The following is a 21669-nucleotide window of genomic DNA, read 5'->3' on the forward strand; positions in this document are numbered from 1 at the left end:
ATTTCTTATCCTAGTGCTTTGACTTTTTTGCTGAACTAGAAAAGAGTGATTACCAGAGCCTGGGAAGAGATGGGGTGAGGAAGGGGAGAGAAATATAGAGACGACTAATGGGTCAGGGGTATAGTTGGATAGGACAAATAACTTCTAATGCTTTACAGCACAGTACATTACCTAGGGTTGACAACAATTAATTGAACATTCCATGATAGCTAATTGAGGATCCTGAATGATCTACATCTGAGGTGATGATGTCAATTTCTCTGATCTGAACATCACACATTGTATATAAATGAACTGAAATGTCACACTGTAGCACATTAAATACCTACAATTGCTACGTGTTCATTTAAAAACCTTTTTAAAAATGTTTATAGAAGAGCTCTCTAAAGCTTCTTGATCCAAAATCAAAAAAAAAAAAAAAAAGGTGTTAATGAGCCACAGTAACATCCTAGGCCATATTTTTTCTCCAAACACACTCCCTCGGCTTACTAACTTTACCTCCATCCTAAATTTTACTGCTGAGTAGGTCAGTGGTTATCTACAGATTTGGAATTGAGGTTGAGAGAAGAGAGGAATTAGAGATGGGGAGACTTCTGTGGGTAATGGATATGTTTAAGGTCTTGAATGTGGTGATGGGGTCACAGATGTACACATATACCAAAACTTATCAAAGGCTACACTGTAAGTCTGCATGGTCAGTAACACCTCAATAAATCTGCCCCGCTCCCCAGCAAAAGACAAAACCTCAGAAGGAAAAGCATTTTAGAGCATCATCTTTCTTCTGTCATGAACAAATTCTGGTGCCTAAGAAGAAAGCCACATGCCAAGTAGGACTGGACAGAAAAACAGATGGAGACTAGGTACACGACAGCATGCTTGGGTTGTGTACCTTGCCTGGGGGTTGCCCACCTCCCCACCTATTTCTCAATGGAAACAATGAATGAACTTGACCATTTTAAGCAGTGGTATAGCTGGGCAGCTATTTCTTGCAACTGAAATGTTCCTATTGCTGTCTTGAATGTGTCGTCCAAAAACTTGATTAGAAACAGAACCCTCAAATCCATGTTTTGATGATATCTGTAAATGGAGCTTTGGGGAGGTTATTGGGGTTAGATGAATTCTTGAGGGTGGGGCCTTGAGGAGGGGATTAGAAGCTTTCTAAGGGCCAGTGTCAGGGTTTGGGATGCTGAAGCAGGAAGAGCTCAAGTTCAAGGTAAACCTCAGCAAGGTTTAGTAAGACCCTGTCCTAAAATTTTAAAAAGACTAGGGATATAACTCAGTGGTAGAGCACCCCTGAGTTCAATCCCCAGTACTACAAAAAAAGAAAGAAATTTTTTAAGAAGTGGAACGGACCTGAGTTTGTATATATCCACTCTCTTGCCATGTGATGCCTTCCTCCATATGATGATGCAGCAAGAAGACCCTCACAAGATGCAGCCCCTCAATCCTGAGCTTTCCCACCTTCAGAACTGTGAGGAATAAATTTCTTTTCTTTATAAATTATCCAGTCTGTGGTGTTCTGTTTTAGCAATAGCAAACAAACTAAAACACTAATATGGTGGTCTTTGTTTAAAGCCAATCCAACTAGGTCATTCCTGGGCTGGCTACCCTTTGTTTCTTGTTTTAGGATAAAGTCTACCTAGGCTCTTAAATTCCAGCATGTGAAAGGCCTGGATTACTCCTAGAGGTAATTCATTAGTCACTAATCCCCACCCCCATTCGTTGAATTCCTTTAAGGGGCCCTCTACCTGTTAAGTGCCATTCAATCAAGGCACATATTGATCTTATATTCCTAGCACCTGGCTATGCACCTAGTACTGAAGAGGTACTCAAGATACACTACTGAATGAAAGAGCTCTAGATATGGCTCATTATACTTTCAGGATGGGCAAATGTTTATTCATCAGCCTATATAATACTTGGGGGGAAGAAATTCAGTCTGATAATGTCCCAGATTATTCTTCATAATACATAACCTATAAAAGTGATTTTCATTCTTTGATCAAATATGCACATTTCAAAAATAAGATGAAAAATCAGATTTGAATATTTCTTAAACAGTTAACATTTTTCTGAGCACAAAAGTTCTACTAGAATAAGTAAATTGCTAAAAAAAAAAAATATTTCAAAACACTGGATTAGATGTTGTAATTATTCAAAAATGTTTTGCTAGCAATAAAGCAAGAGAGAAGTTACATTGGTAGTATAAAGCAAGAAAATTTAGGTCATTATTAAGATACAGAAGAACTATACCACCGAAATGTAATGCAGCATCCACTGACATGGGAAGAAGAGTCCCAGACCACCTTCCTCCAGATGCTTCACCATTTATGAGTAAACACGTTTGAAAACTAAACTCGTTCCTAAACTATTAAATGTGGAAAAATAAAAAAGCAATTTTAGAGATCAAGCATGTGTTTCTATGATGCCAAACATCTGGATGGAAATGTGAAAACTCTATAAATAATCCAGATATTGCTAAATAGACAGTGTGAAAGCCAAAACCTCAGTTCTTCCATTGCTTTCATTCTTTAAGTCATAGAAAAACCCCAAAGTGTTCTTGCACATATTTTTCTTCCTTATGGTTCTCCATAGTGCCATTGCTTTTATTTTTACTAGCCAGAAAATACAGAGCATCTAGTAACTCTTGAAAAGAAAGTACATAAAGGGAACTGAAAGTGAGGGATCCTGACTTGTCATTCTCCAAGGTTAACTAGTTTGCAATGATACTCACAGCTGACAAGAAAGTTCCTATCCTACCCTACCCTTCCTTCTTTGGAGCAGTTAGTTCTAAATGACAAGAAGTGAAGTTAAGGGCAGGACAACTCTGCACTGATCCCTGCATTCAATTAACTAAATGCCAACCATATGCCATGGCTGTGCTGTGCACAAAGGAAAGCAAAAATGATTGGGACACAATCCTTATTGTTGACAGGCTTATAGGTATCTCAAGAAAAATAAAAAGGGTGCCTACTCTTTCCAATGACTTCATTGATAAATTCAAGAATTAAGTCTTGGTTCTCATCTCAGCAGCAGCCCTTGACACACATGTTCAATCCCACCTTCTTAACTCAGTTTGCATTTGGCGTCCAGGATGCCAAACCCTACCAGGTTTTTCTCCTACCTGACCAACTATTCCTTTCTCCACTCCTTTGCAAAATCTGCTTTGTCTCCTAGGCCACTTAATGGATGAATGTCACTGCTTCAATCCATGACTGCCCTTTTCTATATAACCTCACTAACCTGTTAGTTTAATCCAATCTGAACTCTGTAAATAACATTCTCTATGCTGACAGCTCTCTGAATTTAAATCTCCTGACAGCCCTCTCACCTGAACACCAACATTCTTAGTCTGTGCCGCCTGACCTCTCCACTTGGGTACCTATTGGCAAAAAATCTAATATTAAACCCCTGATTTTCATCCCAAATCCTACTTCACTGATAGCCTTCCCTGTCCCAGTTTATGGTGTATCCATCCTGCCAGTTGCTTAGGTCATAATCACGTGCAATCTGTGACTCATCCCTTTCTCTCACACTCCATTTCCAATCCATCAGGAAATATTGTTGACCTCACCCTAAAGAAAGATACAGAATCTATTTCTTTCACTTTCATTGCTACCATACTGGTCCAAGTCTCCATCATCTCAGGATGAGATGATGATCGTAAATTATATCAATATCCTTCTAATTAGTTGTACTGCTTCAGCCCAGGCTTTCGAATACAATTCTCAATAAAAGAGCAAACAATCTTTTACCTAAAAATCATAGTCAGGCACAGTGGCAGATGCCTATAATTCCAGCAACTCAGGAGGTGAGGCAAGAGGATCTCAAGTTCAAAGCCAGCCTGGGCAATTTAGTGAGCTACTACTTCAAAATAAAAAGTAGGGGTGTAGCTCAGCATAGAGTGTCTGCCTAGCATATAGGAGACCCCTGGTTTGCTAACCCAGAAGCACAAAATAAATAAATAAATGATTGACTATGCTTCTGGATTTAACACCACTCCCCCACCCCACCCCACTCCCAGTGCAAGAGATGAACCTCAAATCTGGCACATGATAGGCAAGAACTCTACCACAGAGCTACATTCCCAGCCCTGGATTTAACTTTGATCACAGTGGGCTAAAAAGAATAAGATATAGTTTTCCAGAAGTTTTCCTGATGTGAGAAAGAGCAACCAATTCTGTAAATTTGACTTGCAAAGTATTTAGAAAACAATTCTGTGTTATAAAAAAATATTTTAAAAAATAACTACAGACTTAACAATGCAAAAATAAATATTTCTGCAAGGTGTAGTGGTACATATAATCCCAGAGATTCTGAACACTGAAGCAGGAGGATCACAAGTTCAAAGGCAGCCCCAGCAACTTAGCAAGATCCTAAGCAATTCAGCAAGATCCTCTCTCAAAAGTAAAACAAATAAAGAGTTGGGGATGTGGCTCAGTCATAAAATACCCCTGGGTCAAATCCCTGATACCAAAAAAATAAGATAAAATAAAGATTCCTTCCTGATAGAGCAGGCTTTATTGAATAACTTTCCAAAGACAGAGAAGGGCCTAGTATTAGCAAAAAAAGGTAGGAAAGGGCACAATTGTATTGCCAATCTAAGCATAAAGCAATGTACACAGGTCAGAGGGTGGTGAAAAGTCTCAAATGGCATGCTAAAGAATTTGTTCTCCTCTGGTTTTCATATGTTTTTAAAAGTGGATTTGGATTATTTCTTTTACAGTGTGGAAAAATGGTTTGTATGTGAATTCAGCTCAATATAAGAAGGAATATGGATCAGACCCAACCTCCCTTCACCAAAAACTCCAATGTGTTTGAAATGATGACACCCACTATCAGGTCGCGGTGACTTACATTAGGACAATAAGATGTTCAAACCTCATTTTTCAACAATGGGCTGAATTTTCCCAAAAATTAATTATTTCTTTCTTTGGAAATGTCTTTAATAATTTTGTAGTTAAAATTTGTGAATGTTAGTAAGCTCATTTCAAATGAAAAATGGCATGAATAGGACATTTTTGTTACTGTATTTTTTAAATCATAAGGTGGAAAATTTTAGGAACATATTTGGCACAAAACCAGATTATAAATATCAACATAATGATATCCTCTGAAAATTCCACCTTCTGTAAGTAGTGAATCATTTTTACTTAAAATGCAAGTAAATATTCAGAACCAATTAAATTCATTCATCCAGTAGTTTGAATGACAGAGATAATGCTACAAATCTAATTACATTAAAATATTAAACTAGAATAATTTTTTAAATGGCCAGAATTTTTTAAAATGTCAAATGCAATAATTTGAGAGCAACTGCAGTAAGTACATTTTTTTCTTTTGGCTGAAGTACTAGTATTTTTTCATTTACGTTATGACTGAACAAAAATTACAAATCTCCAGCATTCTAGTGATCACATTAGGACTCAGAAAAAAAAAATGCACAAAACTAAGTCTAAAATGTAAACCTTGTAATTCCAAATTTATACTTACCACACCTTAATAATTTTTTTCTTAGAACTAAAAGAGTTATTTTATTTTGAGGATATGAACTTTTTTCCTTTCTAGAGTCTATTGACTTAACTGAAGCCTGAATGTGTTTAAAACCCCAGAGGGCTGGAGATATAGCTCAGTTGGTAGAATACTTGCTTTGCATACACAATCCCCAGCACCATTAAAAAAAAGAAAAAAGAAAAAATTTAGATCTTGGGGGCATATGCCTGTAACCCCAGTGGCTCAGGAGGCTGAGGGAGGAGGATCATGAGCTCAAAGCTAGCCTCAGCAAAAATGAGGTGCTCAGCAACTCAGTGAGAGGGCTGGGGATGTGGCTCAGTGGTTCAGTACCCCTGAGTTCAATCCCCAGTACCAAAAAAAAAAAAAACCCAATAGTTTGAAAATCTTTTTATTGTAGCATGCTGATTTATAATTAAGAAATGTAAAATAATTCACCTTTTTCCACCAGAACCTGCAACAACTCATTTTATTTCTGTAATATATCCAAAGCATTTATATACATCTTACTTTGACTGCAACTGCAAGAGGGGAGAATAGAAAATATTACTAATTTATAAATGAAGAAACTGAAGATGAAATAAAATTAGTTGTTTGTCTAAGGGAGAGAACTAGAAAAGTTGAATTTTCTTCATAAATCTGATGATTTCTCTCTCCATAAATTAGTCTTTTTTTTTTAATCTGGAAAACATGGCACACTGTATCTATTATAAAATGCATCTCAATTTCAGAAATGTTAAAATGTAAATCAACGTGTCTCAGAATTGATAAAATTGGGGGGGGGGTGGAAGTACCAGGGATTGAAATCAGGGTCACCCAACCACGGAGCCACATATTCAGAGTTATTTTGTATTTTATTTAGAGACAGAGTCTCACTGAGTTGCTCAGTGCCTCGCTTTTGCTAAGGCTGGCTTTGAACTCAGGATCCTCCTGCCTCAGCCTCCGAAGCCACTGGGATTACAGGCTTGTGCCACTGCGCCTAGCCTTAAATTAGTATAATTTTTGATGTTACATGAGAATTTTTTTCAAAATAATCAAAGATTTTGGGGGAGAAAGAGACAAACTTGAAGTGATTTTAGAAGAATGAACACACAAAAATAAACTTCTGAAATTTCCTTTGTGATTTGAAGATCATGAATTATTTGTTTTTTAGGATCTTCTTTTGGGGAGGCAGAACTGAGGACTAAACCTACAGGCACTTTATTACTGAACTACATCCTCAGTCTTTTTAGTTGTTTTTATTTTGAGACAAGGTCTTGCTAAGATGCCTAGGCTGGGCCTTGAATTTGCCATTCTCCTGACTCAGCTTCCCTGAGCCACTAGGATTACAAATATGTGCCTCTGCAACTGGCTTATTCCTTACAGTCTTAATTAAAACCCATATATATTAACCCATTAGTATTTATATTTTTTTCACATACATTTTACATATATATTTCTTACAAATGTGTATGTGTGTGTGTAGATATGTGTGTGTGTGTGTGTGTGTGTGTGTGTGTGTGTGTGTGTATACATATATATGAACCATCCATCAGTTCAACTCTTAAAGGTCCCAACACAGTAAACACATTTTTGGTCATACTTTCAATTTGGTTCCATTTAACAAAGTCAGCTACCCAACTACTTTTCTTTCTTTCATTTAAAAAAAAATAGATCTTTATTCTCAGGTTAAGAAGTACAAGAAGTTGTACTATAAAACTTCAAAATATAGGGCAGTGGATGTAGTTCAATGGTAAAGCACTTCCCTAGCATATGCAAGGCCCTGGGTTTGATCTCCATCCAACACCAGGAGAAAATAACAAAAAAACAACAACCAAAAAAAAAAAAAAACCTTAAAATGTTACATATTTTAATACATTTCATATTTTCCCAATAAGTCACTATGTACATTTTTTAAAGTTCTTTTCTACTATTTGTCAAAATATTTCCAATCTAAAATATTCATATAAAAACATACTATTAAAATAAATCATTTTCCCAAACATGTTTTATTTATATCCTAAATAATTTCAAAGAAATTACACACTAAATTCTATATTTTCCCAATTCAATCACACCTTTATTCCCCTCCCACAAAGACCTTCCCCATTCCTAAATTTCATGGCACCTAAACCCTTACACACTATTTCTTCAACTAGATGTTGTCTTTTCCAAACAAGCATTCATGTTTGTATGTATTTATTTCCCACAATTTTTAGTACAGTACACACAGTAGGCAAATGTTTATAGACTAAATATAGTTCTTGACCTCATATGCACAAGAGGTTTGGCCAACCTCAGTGGCACACACCTGTAAACCCCATGGCTCAGGAGGCTAAGACAGGAGAATCATAAGTTCAAGGCCAGCTTCAGCAACTTAGTGAGACCCTGTCTCACAATAAAAAATAAAAAATGAGCTGAGGATGTAGCTCAGTGGTAAAGCACCTCTGAGTTAGATCCCTAGTAAACCATCCCTCAAAAAAGAGGCATCATAAAAACATATTGATTTTAAAGCCCTGTTTGATTTGCTGCTGTGTTTCCAGTCAGGAAATAAAGCCTGTCATACAGTAGGCACTCAAACAATATTTGCTGAATGAAGAAACTTTAATCATCTTTAAATATTGGAAGTTTTGAAGCAAGTCACTTTCCCTGACAACACCATGAAGATGGATTAAGAGACTGTAACTTTCACTTTTTGTTCTATACTTATAAATTATTTACATATACCACGATAACTTATGGTTGTTCACTACTAGGGATCTCCTTTAATAATAATAACTAAGACAGAAAAAAAAAACAATAAAAAAAAATCACCCATTAAACTTTCTCATAGTCATCAAGTACCCAAGACAAGTTTGGGGATGTTCCTTCCACCATGTTCTAGTGACATGTTTCTGGGCTAATCATGAATCTAGCACTAATCTCAGTTCCATCAGAAGCCTACCTGAGAATCCAGAGTCCAGTTGTAGAGTCCTTAGTTCCTCAGAAAAGCGCTTCCACACAAAGAATGATGCCCTAGATAGGTCATGGTCTTTACACCTGCCATTCCCATAAGCAATCCCGGTTTTACTAATTCTTTTAGAAATGACCTCAAACCTAATCCTGCAGCTTTGAATATATTTTAGAGGCAGAGACCAAGGTAGGATTAGAACCTACAAAAGATTCTTTTATTCATGTTTTATAAATAAATGCCTTCCAAGTCCCCAAGTTCAACCCTACATCCACCCACCTCACATTTTTTTCATGTTAAAATGTTGAGAGAGAGACCGGAGCAGATACAGAATCTAAATAATAGCCATAGAATATTTCCCACATCTATTTAAGACCTAGTTTAATTCTGCCTGTCATTCATCTCCAATTTAAACTGCCAAAGTTATTTTAGCCTATTCCCAAAAGCATAAGAAGTGGCCACTAATTCATTTTAAGAAATGTCTCTTTGTCTATCTAAAAAGTCTAAGGTTTAAAAGGACGAACCATTTTTATATTCCCATGAATTTCCAATTAATTTTTTTTGGTACCAGGGTCCAATTAAGTTTTACCACATAGCTATTAAATAAATAGAATATGCTTTGGAGGAAAATATTTAGAATAGATATTAGTATTAATATGTTCCTTTTTAAAACTTTCTATCTCCCTACTGTCCTGATATTCTATAAATACAACTAGAAATAATATATCTTAAAAAAGCAATAGAACTTGATTTAAAAATAACTTGCATGCATATATATGTGTATGTGTATGTTTATATATGTGTGTGTGTGTGTGTGTGTGTGTGTGCATAAACATTACATAGACTCCGTAGACATTCTACTGTGTACAAGCAGACACTGTAAGAATAAATGTCTGGTAAGCAGGGGGAAGCATCAATAGGAGGAAAAAACAAATAAGAACACAAAATAGAATATGAAGTTCTAAGCAGACCATTCATACTAATAAAAAAAAATACCTTAAGTGTTCATCAGCATTTAACAAATTATAATAGGCATGCCTCAGGTGAAACAGGTAGATTTTGACAAAAAACTTGACATGTATCCACAATTACAAGCAGCTGAACCACCAGATGTTCTAGTTTTTTTTTTCCTCAAGTCAAGTAAGTACCATGTTGAGGAGATTCCTACTACCTAGCTAGAAAAGCAAATTCTATGCCTGTTTTTGCCCTGCCTTCCAAGCTTTGTCATCATGTTCACGGGGGAAAAAATGGTAAAATGACCCAACCTCTGTGTTGGTGACCACAAGACAGCCTCTCTATTCCAAGGACGTAACCTAAGCTTGCACAGATGCCTAGCTCTCTGCTAATGCAGGGGAGCTGGGTTTGTTTTCAGGGTGGGTGTTGCAAAGCACCAGGTGTATTTATAGAAAGGAGCAAGACTATGATGGAGGGATGATGACAGAAGAGGAAGTTTCACCCAGTAGAGAGAGCCTGTAGAAAGATCTGGATTCCACAGCATAGGTCTCTTTTCTGATTCACCACTTACCAGCTATGAAAACTTATTAAAACCTTTTTTGGTCTGTTACCTTGTGTATACAATTTAGACAACTCCTCTTACCTCGAATGGTTGTCAGGAAGTCGAACAAATATCGTGTATGAAACCTAGGATATGATACGCATGCAATAAACGTCAACTTGTCATCCTCTTGTCCGTCCAGAATTGCGCCTCAAAAATCACAGATAGCTTGCAGCGTTAAAACTAAGAGGCCTAGGATGGTTGGCAGAGAAGAAACGACTTGGGTGGAGGCTATCTTATTTACTGGAGGACTTCTCTTAAAATGGAGTTAGGATATTGATAAGCGGGGGAGGGGTGGGGAACACATGGAAAAACCATCAAGTAGGAGCAAAACTGGCAATAACATTAACAAAAAGACAACCCTTTATGTAAGCACCAAACTTCGGAAGCTGCGCATATCCTCAGAACCTACTCGGTGGCCTCAATTCAAATTACAAGAACACGCAGAGCTAACCTAGAGGTACACCATCTGTACGCCCCCAGTCAGTTTCAGACCACGCCATTCAGCAAAACTGTCCTCAGACCTCTCCCGTCTCCAAACCCGTTCCATATGGGTTCGGAAGCTAGGAGCTAGCGGCAAAAGGAATCGGGATGAGAAAGTGGGGAGGTCTAGTTAAATGCCTGAAAAACAAGGCAGTGGGAGAGGGGGCGGGGTGGAGCACTGTGGCAGAAACGCGGCCAGCTAGCCTGAAAGACCGCGGCTTCACAATGAGCCAAAGGAAGAGACTGCGACACACGCCGGCTCCAGGTCCGGATCAGGGACTGATGGTTAGGCCGGGGGCGCGCAGAGCGTGGGAAGACGGGAAGTGTGTGTGTGTTGGAGGGGGGTGGGGGTGGCTGGGACGAAGCGAACGAGTCTATGGCCAGACAGGGAAGACAAGAGGCGCCCCAGCAGGTGCAAAGCACCCAGGCTGGCTCCGGATACTTACGGTGTAGAGCAGGTTGAGGGCGCACAGGCAGTTCTTGGAACACGCGAAGCCCCCGCAAACCATCTTGGAGCCTGTGTTTGCCGGTAGCTTCAGGTAAATGCCACTCTAGCGGGGCCTTCCGGGGAAGCCGCTTTGTCCTTGCCTTGAGGGCCTGGCCGAGGCTACACGGCAGCGCCAACGCGGGCTGGGGGCTAGGGACTGGCGCTGCAGTGCCCGGCACGCCCGCGGCTGCACAGACCCGCGGTGGAACCTGCGGCCGCCGCAGCTCCAGCGGGAGCCGGAGTCCCGCCCAGCTCCCCCGCCTCGCCCCGCGCTCTGATTGGCTGTTGGCTGGGAACAAAGGTAGAAATATGCAAATAAATGCGCTCTGCCAGCCGGGATCCGGGAGGGGAGGGGCGGTCCTGGGCTAGGAAGAGAGGGGCGGGGGCCGTTGGGGAGGGAGTCGGAGGCCAGAGCTTGTGGCCTCCATGTCATTTCCCCCGGAGCAGGTGAGGAGCCTAGGGTGGGGCTCCGAGAGATCCACGCTGGCAGGGAGAAATGTGACAGCGCCTTTCGATTCTTGGACCCGGCGGATGACGTGGCACCATTTTGAATGAGATTTTAAAATTAAGCACCTGGCCTTGTTTGAATGAAAGAATGAACGCAAGAACGTGAACGATTTAAAAGAAGGGATGAAGAGGGGACAAATGAGAGGAACAAAATAAGTGAAAGAATAAAAGGAAGAAGTGAAATCTCTTTTCTTTCAGAAAATAGGTAAGAAACGTGGCCTATAATTATGAGCAGTGTCAAGTCAGAAAGACTTACTCTATAGGGATTTGCAAAATACTAATAAAGTATGAATACATGAATGCAAAAGAAAATCAAGAGTGATTATTTTTATGGTCATTTCCTGAATTTCAGTAAGTTTTATTTTTGTTTTTCACGAACAGGAACTGTGAAAACCTTTAAGTAAGTTTTCACCTCAGTTAATTATCACTTCATTACATGTCTACTTATAGAGATGCATCTTGAATCCTCAATTTCTCACCTGTAATCGAGATATTAAAAGTGTATCAAGCTGCTGAAGTTTGGGGGGGGGGGGGTGATTGGTTGTCTGTTTTTGTTTTTTGTTTGGTTTGGTTTGGTTTAGTTTGTTTAAGACAATGTCTTGCTAAGTTGCTCAGGCTGGCCTTGAACTTACTTTCCTCCTTCCTTAACCTCTTAGCCTCCCAGGCCCAGGCCACCACAACCAGCCAGATCTGACAGTTTTAAACACTGTGTTCCAGGAATGAAACTAAACCAATCAAAGTTCAGTTATTTTATAGTACCTTTTGCCTAACAGAGGCTTTTATAAAGAGATTTTTGAATTTATAACACTTATATGGAACCTACAGTTTTATATAGAGTGGGTTATATGAATGAAAATGCTAAATATGTTCAAATGTTGATTTATGCCAGGTGGGCATGGTTGTGCACATCTGTAATCCCAGCAACTCAAGAGGCTGAGGCAGAAAGATGACAAATTTAAAGCCAGCCTTAGCAATTTAGCGAGACCCTGTCTCAAAATAAAAAGGGCTAAGATGTGGCTAGGTGGTTACTCATTCAAGCAATGGTTTAAAAACCAAAAAAAAAAAGAAAAGAAAAAGAAAACATTGATTTAAACAAGTTAATGAAAAATAATGTCTTCTTCTAGCCTCCTCTTACCTCCCCCCATCATCACCACACCAAGGTCTCATTGATTCTTTACTTTTTGTGACCTTTTATGTATACATAGAAATATCCCAAAAATTAATCTGTAAAATAATCTGCAAATCTAAACAGTACATTATTACTCAGCTTTCCTCTTTAGAAGCCAGAAGTTTACTAAAGAAGAAATGTTGGCAGGAAATCTATTCATCCTTTTCCTCTCCTTGGTGTCATGTACATTATACCAATGGCAACCCTCTCTGCCTTCTTTGTAGTACCCTTCACTATCTCCCTGTGAGTTGAATCACTTTCTTTTTCTCAGAGAAGTACCACCTATGGGTCCAGAGCCCACCAGGAAGTAGATGGTACATTCAAATAATTGTTTAATAAAGGGACCATTTTCTAAGTGTGGACATGTTGAAGGAAGCCAACAAAGTATGATGACGTAGCCCAGGGCCAGTAAGAACAGAAACTTATAATTACCCCTAAGACTGAGGGATAATTTAAGGAAGCAGTTACAGAAGCCAGACAAGAGCTGTAATTGTAGAAAGCATCTGCAAGGAGTTATGGCCTTTGAGGAATTAATCAAATAGCAAAATAATAATAATAATAAAAGCTATGATGGAATTTCTCTTTCCACTTTGGGTGTAGGCATTTTTTTTTCAAAAGAACATTTGTTCCCACTTTAATAACAGCAAGTTAGATAAGCTATAAAAATCATAGTTATTTTATTGATATCTAGCTTTTCCCTCTCAGCATTTCATTTCTAACCAAATACATGTAAAAACAAAATAAATTTTGCCCATGTGCTTTTCTCATGTTACATTTGAGGAATGAAATTTTTCAAAAAGGATGAGGAGAGAAAACCTTTGAAGAAAATCAACCAAAAAAAGTTCTTCCTGAGCTATAAAGAAAAAGATACATTTTTTTAATATTAAAAGAAATGTATGAATGAAAAAGAAATTAATTAGGCTGTTTCTCCTTTGTGAAAATATTTATCCTTTGTGTAAAGTTGTTGATTTTTGTTTGTTTGTTTTTATAACCAAGACTTCTTGAAAATAGAGAAAGCAGATGTGAGGAAAAAGCAAACAAACAATCAAAACTGTGAAACTAAAGACATCTAAAGGAACTAGAATCCAGGAAGTAATGAGCTATTCTCAGGAAGAAAAAAAACCTACTATTGTTTCCATCCCTTGTAGATTATCTAAGAAGGAAGATAATACCATAGAGAAGGATCAGAAGAAACTAGTAGAACATATAACCACCTTATAATGCTCAAATATGTAGAATCATGTATCAAAATATAATCCAAGGAGCCCTGGCCACAGAGTGAGTCTGTAACTACTTGCCAGCTCTACCCCAAGACCCTTCACTTGGAACAGGGATTATAGGGATTACAGGGGTTACAGGGGTCAGGCTGGAGTACTGAGAGACATTCTCCCTCCCCTACTACCTTAAGGAATACAGGCCTTCCCCAGTAGAAAACGGTGGCTAAAATCTGGGGAAAGGGCAGGAAGAATTTAAAACCCCAACAAAGCAATCGGGTATTTACCTAATCCAAGACTGAAATAGTAGCAAAAAAGGAAAACTACTCTATGCAAGAATCCCTCAATGGCTGATATAGAACAACAAGGTAGGGAGAGATTTCACAAGGTACTGAAGGCCAAGGACATGACTGGAGAGCAAAGAAGAGTCTCCAGTAAATAAGCAACAGGACACTAAGCACAGAGAACTCCCAAGGCCAGAAATACATCCTGGTAGCCAGGACATAAAGCTCAAAGTGACTGGTGTGCAGACCTTCTTCCTATACAAGTCTTAATCACACCTTCAGAAACATTTGGCCCTAATGATGGACCCAACCTACAAAACCCATAACAAATCCTGACCCAGCTCAACTTAAGTGTATGCTGACTGAGGTCCCCACACCAGCAGCCTAACAAAATAAGGGGTGTACCACTTTTGGGGAGTAAATGTTGACTTTGGTCTCTATTTATCTTTTATACACACTCTCTGAAACACAATAGAAAATTCTGAAAGACTTGGATGATCAAAAAAGTTTGATTCAGAACTAAAAGGAGAATTTTGAACAAGTTAGGAGATTGCTGAATTATCTCCTCCTCTCCCTACTCCCCCTGCTCTCCTCCTTCTCATTTTCGTTGTCCTTCTCCCCTACACCCTTCTTCCTTCCCCTCCTTCTTCCCCTCTTGTTTCCCTCCTCCTCCTTCTTCCTCTTTCAGTATGTTTCTGAGCCAGGACAAAAGAAAATCCTTGTGCAAGAGTCCAGATCTTCTGAGAGCCAGATGCCAAGATGGGGTGAAATGTGTCTAAGAGATTTATTAGGAGAAATACCTACAAGGGGACACAAGGAGAGAGCTATAGGAGGCTGGGCAGGCTGAATGGCCACAGTGCAAGTTTTGGTAACTGTGAAGAAGCAAAGAAAGGAAAGAAAGAAAAGAAAAAAGGGATTAAGAGAGGAAGGAGTGAAAAAAAAGAGGGAGAGGGAAAAGGAAGAGTCTCAGATGGTGATGCAGTTTTAAGATTTGGCCAAAGCTGCTCTGGGTTGGATATGGTTAGTGTCACCTTAATACCTCATGTGTTGAAATTTAATTTCAACCGTGAGGTATTAAGAGGGTAGAAACTTAATCTAACTGTGGTGTTTGGTGATGGCACCTTTAGAAGGTGATTAATCTTATCTTATTTAATCTTAATTGAGGTAAAGCCCCCCCCCCCCCGTTGAATCCTAGTGAGTTTATAAAAAGAGGGACAGAAAGCCAAGCCAGACATGGTGATAAATGCCTATAATCCCAGCAACTTAGGAGGCTGAGGCAGGAGGATGATATGTTTGAGGCTAGCCTGGGCAACTTAGTGAGACTGCCTCAAAATAAAAGAGGCTGGGGGTATAGCTCAGTGGTAAAGAATATCTGAGGCCAGTCCCCAGTAACACCAAAAAAATAAAAAAGAGAGAGAGAGAGAGAGGGGAAGAGATGATGAAACAGGTGCACATGTTCATGTCCAGTCTCTTGACATATGATACCCTGTGCTTCCTCAGGACTCTGCCAACAAGAAGCCTATGACTAGATGTGTTATAGTTAAAGCTTCATCCCAGGGTTTCATGAGCTGACTTCCAGACCACTCACGTATAATCGAATCAAGCCTTTATTGAAGCACACCGGTGGCGGCTGACCAGAACATAAAGCTGTTCCCCTGATCAGCCCCGAACAATTGCAAGGGTGCTCCTTATAAGCCTGAAAACCGCAAAAGGGATGTTGGGGGGGGGGGAGTCCAGCCAATGCAAGCAGCCAGGTTACAGAAGTGGGACAGTGCAGTCAAGCGGAGGGAAACCTAACCAATGACAGTTAGCCCAGTCACCCCAGTTACAGAAACAGAGCCCCGTTACCCTAGTTACAGAAACAATACCCTATTAGATAGTTTTGTGTTCTTAAAGGTTTCTATATCAAAAGGAAAAGAACATCTTGCCCCAGTCATGACTCTTCTACTTGGCATGGTTGTTTTACAGGATGAAGTCATAAAACAAAATGGAGTCACATTTGCTCCTACTATCACAGAGGCAGCCCCTCCACCTTGCTCGTCCAGAACCAGGAGCCAAAATAAACTTCTTTTTTGTTAAAATGTACTCAGTCTGTGTATTGTGCTATTGACAACAGAAACTGATGCACCATTGCAGAATCCCTGAGGCAAAGTTGAATGTCATGAAATCCTGCACGCCTCTCTGGATTGAGCCTGCTGATCATGCAGCCATTCTCCATTACTGGCAGGAAACATCACCACAAATTCTGTGATGAATTTTGTACCACAGTGGGGTCATCTTCAATTATGCTCCCTACAGTAGATTTGAGAAATAAATTTCTTTTTTGAGGGGGTTGGGTAACTGGGGATTGAACTCAGGAGCACTCAACCACTGAGCCACAACCCCAGCCCTATTTTGTATTTTATTTAGAGACAGGGTCTCACTGAGTTGCTTAGCACCTCACTGTTGTGGAGGCTGGCTTTGAACTCACCATCCTCCTGCCTCAGCCTCCAGAACAGCTGGGATTATAGGCATATGCCACTATACCTGACAAGAAGTATATTTCTTGAAAAATTAATTCAAATAACATTTTCCCCTATGTCCTACAAACATTTTCTCTAGTTGTATTTATTTTAAAAAATATTTATTTATGTATTTTTTTAGTTTTAAATGGGCACATTTTTTTTAATGTGGTGCTGAGGATCAAACCCGGTGCCTCACACATGCTAGGTGAGTACTCTACCACTGAGTAACAACCCTAGCCCCTTTAGTCGTATTTCAAAGCAGCTTGCAGTTTGCAGTCCTCCTCATTTTATCTGAGAAGGAAATTCTCTGACTTTAGGTAATCCATTTCAGTTTTGAACAATCCCTCTTATCTAGCATGCATGAGGCCGTGGGTAAGATCCCCAGCACCACAAGACAGACAAAACAAAAACTAAAATGATCCTTACTTAAAACTCTTTCTTCATTGTTTAGGTTTGGCTTGACATTTTCTCAAAAATTTTAAACTCTCATTATTGAAACTTAAGATCAACATTTTTTAAAGATAATTCAAATTCCATATTTGAGTTTGTTCAATCTTAGCAAAATAGCTACTCCTAAATACCTACAGCACTGTTAACTACTCTACCAAAATACTTTTCCAGACTTCTCAGAGATATGAAGATGAAATTAGATAAAACAAAATTGTTCATACAAAATTTGTTATCACATAAAACATCAGCGATACAACAAAATTCAAATTGTTTTTCCTCTAATATACCATGCTACAGCTAAATCTTGTTGCAATATTTCCATATTGCAATATCATTACTAGATAAATACCAATTTTTTAAATGTCGGAATGGAGGTTCAATTATTTCTAATGACAAATTGACTGATTTTTTTTTTTTTTTTTGGTACCAGGGATTGAACTCAGGAGCACTTAACCACTTGAGCCACATCCCCAGCCCCTTTTTATTTAGAAACAGGGTCTCACTGAGTTACTTAGCACCTCACTAAGTTGCTGAGGCTGGCTTTGAACTCACAATCCGCCTGCTTCAGTCTCCCAAACTACTGGGATTATAGGCGTGTACCACCTGGCGCAACAACACATTGATTTCTTATTATAATTTTTTTGGCCCATGATTCCTGTGTGTCCTAAGTAAACAAAGGAGAGAATTGAGGTTTTTTTTAATTTTTATATGAGAGAGAGAGAGAGAGTTTTTAATATTTATTTTTTAGTTTTCGGCGGACACAACATCTTTGTATGTGGTGCTGAGGATCGAACCCAGGCCGCACGCATGCCAGGCGAGCGCGCTACCGCTTGAGCCACATCCCCAGCCCCATAACTCAAATTTTAAAAAATGTTTTTCTTCCAATCACAAGTTAAACTAGAAGTTTTTTGTTGCTGCTGCTGTTGTTGTTACCAGCCTGCTGTCATATGCAAATGCTTCTCCTTTTCTCCCTCTCCGTCATATGCCAGTGGGACTAAATCACACACATAAGTGTAACTATAGTGTTATATGATGTTGGCACTAACATCCCAATTCTGAATTTTCATATTGAGTTTTTAGTGGCATATTTAGCTATCACAACTTACACACAATTTCAGGGCCCAATGGGTAAAACTAGTTTGATGACAATTCCAGCCTGACCACTCCTCACCTCTCTTTGATGAGGGGAGAAAATCAGCTTTCATTGCCTGTTAACACACTTGCATTTTACCTCTTTTTTTCCTCCACATCCTCCCTTCCAACTCTCTATTCATAAAAGTATTGCACCAATGTGATCACAACTTAGAATGAATTGATGGCATTTTTAATACTTTATCACACCTGAGGAATTTTCTGCAACTCTACCCTATTTGGACTCTGAGGCCTGCATCTGTTTCCAGTCTGATTATTGCAGATCAATAGCTGTTGTATTTATTTATCCAACAACTATTTCAACAAACATGTACAAGTTTTTTTTATCTGAAAGGTAATAAATAACACTGCCTAACACACAGAGGAAGTGATAGGTAAAAATGAGTGGGGAAGGTGCAATTAAGGTGTCCAGCTGCATATACGTAATATGCTGTCATGTTTGAGGAAATGGAAGTAAACCTGGTATTTATAAGGGTGGTTAAGTGTTATTACATTTTATAAAAATGTATCTTTCTGCCTCTTCTCTATGAATGGTTTAGGAGTTATAAAAATTTGCTACAGTGTGATTTAGCTCTTGGTGTACTGGTAATCCTTCAAGCAGGAAACAACTCAAATATCCATCAACAGTAGAAATAGATAACTAAATTATGGCATATTTACATAATGAAAACCTCCCTCAATAAAATATAGCCACCTCAAGAATATAACTGTGTCAGTTGGATGGTGGCATCTACCTGTAATGCCCACCTGCTCGGGAGAGGGAGTCAGGAGGATCGCAAGTTTGAGGCTAGCCTGAGCAATTTAGCAAGACTGTCAGCAACTTAACAAGACACTGGCTAAAAATACAATTTAAAAGGCTGGGGGTGTAACTCAGTGGTAGAGGGTCTCTGGGTTCAATCCCCACTACAGGGAGAAAATATCTATATCTATATTTATATCTATGTTTATATCTGGCTGTGTTTTACAGACATCAACTTGAGTAAAAGAAACCAGAAATACAAACAAGTATATTGTATGATTCTATTTATATAAAGCTCAAAAACACAAACTTTAATGGCAGTATTTAGAGATGAATGTCAAAAAGTGACATTATAAATAAAGGTGAGGGATTGCTAATCATTACAGTCAGGAGATTCACGCATGTTGGAGAATGTAGTGTGAAGAGGTAATGGGGAAGGAAGACCAGAGAGGCTTCCTGGGGTGATGCTAGTGTGCTGTCTGGTCACTTTGAGATTAAGCTATAAAAGAGTTCAGAGGAGGAAGATAAGTACTTTGAGTCTAATGCACCACTAATCTGAATTTTAGATTATAAAAATAATGCTATTATAAAAAAATAATAAAGCCATCTTTGTGGGTTTTTTCAAGCTTAATTTCATAAACATATTTTCTTTAGAATGTTCCTTATTTTTTAGGAAATGTAGTGATAAGACGACCTTTGTTATTCCACTTCAGAGGCCTTTGTTGGCTGCTACTGCCTGAAGTACCAACTGCGTCTTTGTGCTATTTCTGGCAAAGTCTACCAGGTACAATCTAGGACAAAGAGTCGTCGTTTTGGGAAATAAAAGTGTGTCAGCATTAGGTTACATCCTGTTTATATGACTTTAAATATATTGGAACACATTGTTTGATACTCCCCTAAAATAGAGTACATGGTGAAAATTTTTGCACCAATCAGAAAATATTTTTATTCTTCTCTGATTTGGTTGAGAGTTTCACGGTATGTTGGATTCTAGGTTGGAAATTCTTTCCAGTAAGGAATTAAAAGGCTTTTATATTTCTATTATATTTGAGCCTCCAGGGCTGTTGAAAAGTCCAGTCATTCTGATTTCCTGATATTTTATAAATGACAATTTGTATTTTTTTTTCTATTTGGAAGTTTATAAGAACAGTTGTTTTTGAAATGTTCTGAAAATTTCCAGAAGCTCTTTAAGGAAAAAAAAAAAAAAAAGGATATCAGAGTACAAAAAATAAAATTAGGTAAAAAAGTAAAGATTTTAAATGAAAAAAATCAACAAATTACAGATGTTCACAAATAAATGATAAACACTACAAATCTCCCTCACAAAACACTGAAGAATATCATGGTTTTTATTAATTAACTGTCTTTATCTACTTTATCATAAGTAAATAACTCTATCATACATTTGTCTACTTCTTCAATTGTTTACTCTTTAATATCTTCTTCATATGACAACAGTTTTGCAATATTTTCCACAATAAGAATAGAAAGGCAATTCAGTCTTTGCTCTAGCATAGTTGATTAAAATTTAATTTGGAAGCTGGGAGTATAGCTCAGTGGTACAGTGTTTCTCTGGTATGTGTGAGGCTCTGATTTCAAACCCCTACACCTGTAGAAAAGAGAAAGAAAGAAAGAAGTAAAATAAATAAATAAATAAATAAATAAATTCTTATCAATAATTTGGATTATCTTCTTTTTGCTTTACAATTTATAGTCAGAATTCTTTATTGGTAATGCTGCATAAATTTGGGGAAATTTCTTGTGTCTATTATCTATTTCTATATATAAAATATTACCCTAAAATTTAGTAGCTTAAAACAACAACCTTCTCATTATATCAGACAATTTTGTAGATCAAGAATTTTGAGTAGGGCCAGGCACGCTGGCACATATCTGTAATATCAGTGACTTAGGAGACTGAGGCTGGGGGATCATGAGTTCAAAACCAGCCTCAGTAACTTAGTGAGGCCCTAAGCAACTCAGTGAGACCCTGTCTCAAAAAAAAATTTAAAAAAAGGTGGGGGGCCTGGGGATGTGGCTCAGTGGTTAAGTGACCCTGGGTTCAATTCCCAGTACCAAAAAAAAAAAAGAAGAAGAAGAAAGAAAGAAAGGAAGGAAGGAAAGAAGGAAGGAAGGAAGGAAGAAAGAAAGAATGAATTTGAGTAGGGCTTGGCTGGCCAATTCTTCTCCTCATAGTGTTTACTAAGTCTCTCAGAAGTATGCAGGTGTAGCTAGGCTGGAAATATTGGGATTCATCTGGGATGTTCTCCCTTTCCCTGTAGTATCAGGACCTCTCCATGTGATTGCTGGACTTTCTACAAAGTGGCTCATTGCTCCAATACACTGGAGCAATGGAATCAGCTCATATTTGGAAAGATGAGCCTTAGCACTGACGTTGTGTGACCTCTGGTGTACTCTATTGGCAGAGCAGTCATAGGCCAGTTCAGGTTCAGGGAGTTTGCTGGGAGTTGTAGCAAAGAATTTTTATCTACAGGGATTCTATTCTAGTTCTCTATTGCTGCTTAATGAACCATCTCCAAAACAGATATATAAAATGACAACTTATTATTATCTCTTTAGGTTCTGTGGATTGCCTGGATTCCGCTCTGCTTTTGCAGTTCAATGGAGCTGGGTTAGAGGCATCTGAAGGCTCTTGTAAGCTGGTCATGTAAGATGGCTTCCTTAC

At 38.5% G+C, this 21669-nt stretch overlaps 1 protein-coding gene and 1 long non-coding RNA gene across 2 annotated transcripts in view; one reads left to right on the forward strand and one right to left on the reverse strand.

Annotated features, from left to right (window-relative positions):
• Window positions 1–11230, reverse strand: part of Tspan13 (tetraspanin 13) — a 29564-nt gene extending 18334 nt beyond the window's left edge. Inside the window, exon 1 of the mRNA XM_005328778.5 lies at window positions 10925–11230. Coding sequence (XP_005328835.1) covers window positions 10925–10987 — 63 coding nt within the window. The 5' untranslated portion in view covers window positions 10988–11230. The remainder of the gene's footprint in view (window positions 1–10924) is intronic.
• A 105-nt stretch (window positions 11231–11335) lies between these two features.
• Window positions 11336–16223, forward strand: LOC144375384 (uncharacterized). Its single transcript, XR_013435122.1, has 2 exons — window positions 11336–11677; window positions 16107–16223. It is a non-coding gene; the product is annotated as an uncharacterized LOC144375384 (long non-coding RNA).
• Window positions 16224–21669: the final 5446 nt, after the last annotated feature.

The sequence above is a fragment of the Ictidomys tridecemlineatus genome, chromosome 2 (genome assembly GCF_052094955.1).
Source record: "Ictidomys tridecemlineatus isolate mIctTri1 chromosome 2, mIctTri1.hap1, whole genome shotgun sequence".
Taxonomy (NCBI): domain Eukaryota; kingdom Metazoa; phylum Chordata; class Mammalia; order Rodentia; family Sciuridae; genus Ictidomys; species Ictidomys tridecemlineatus.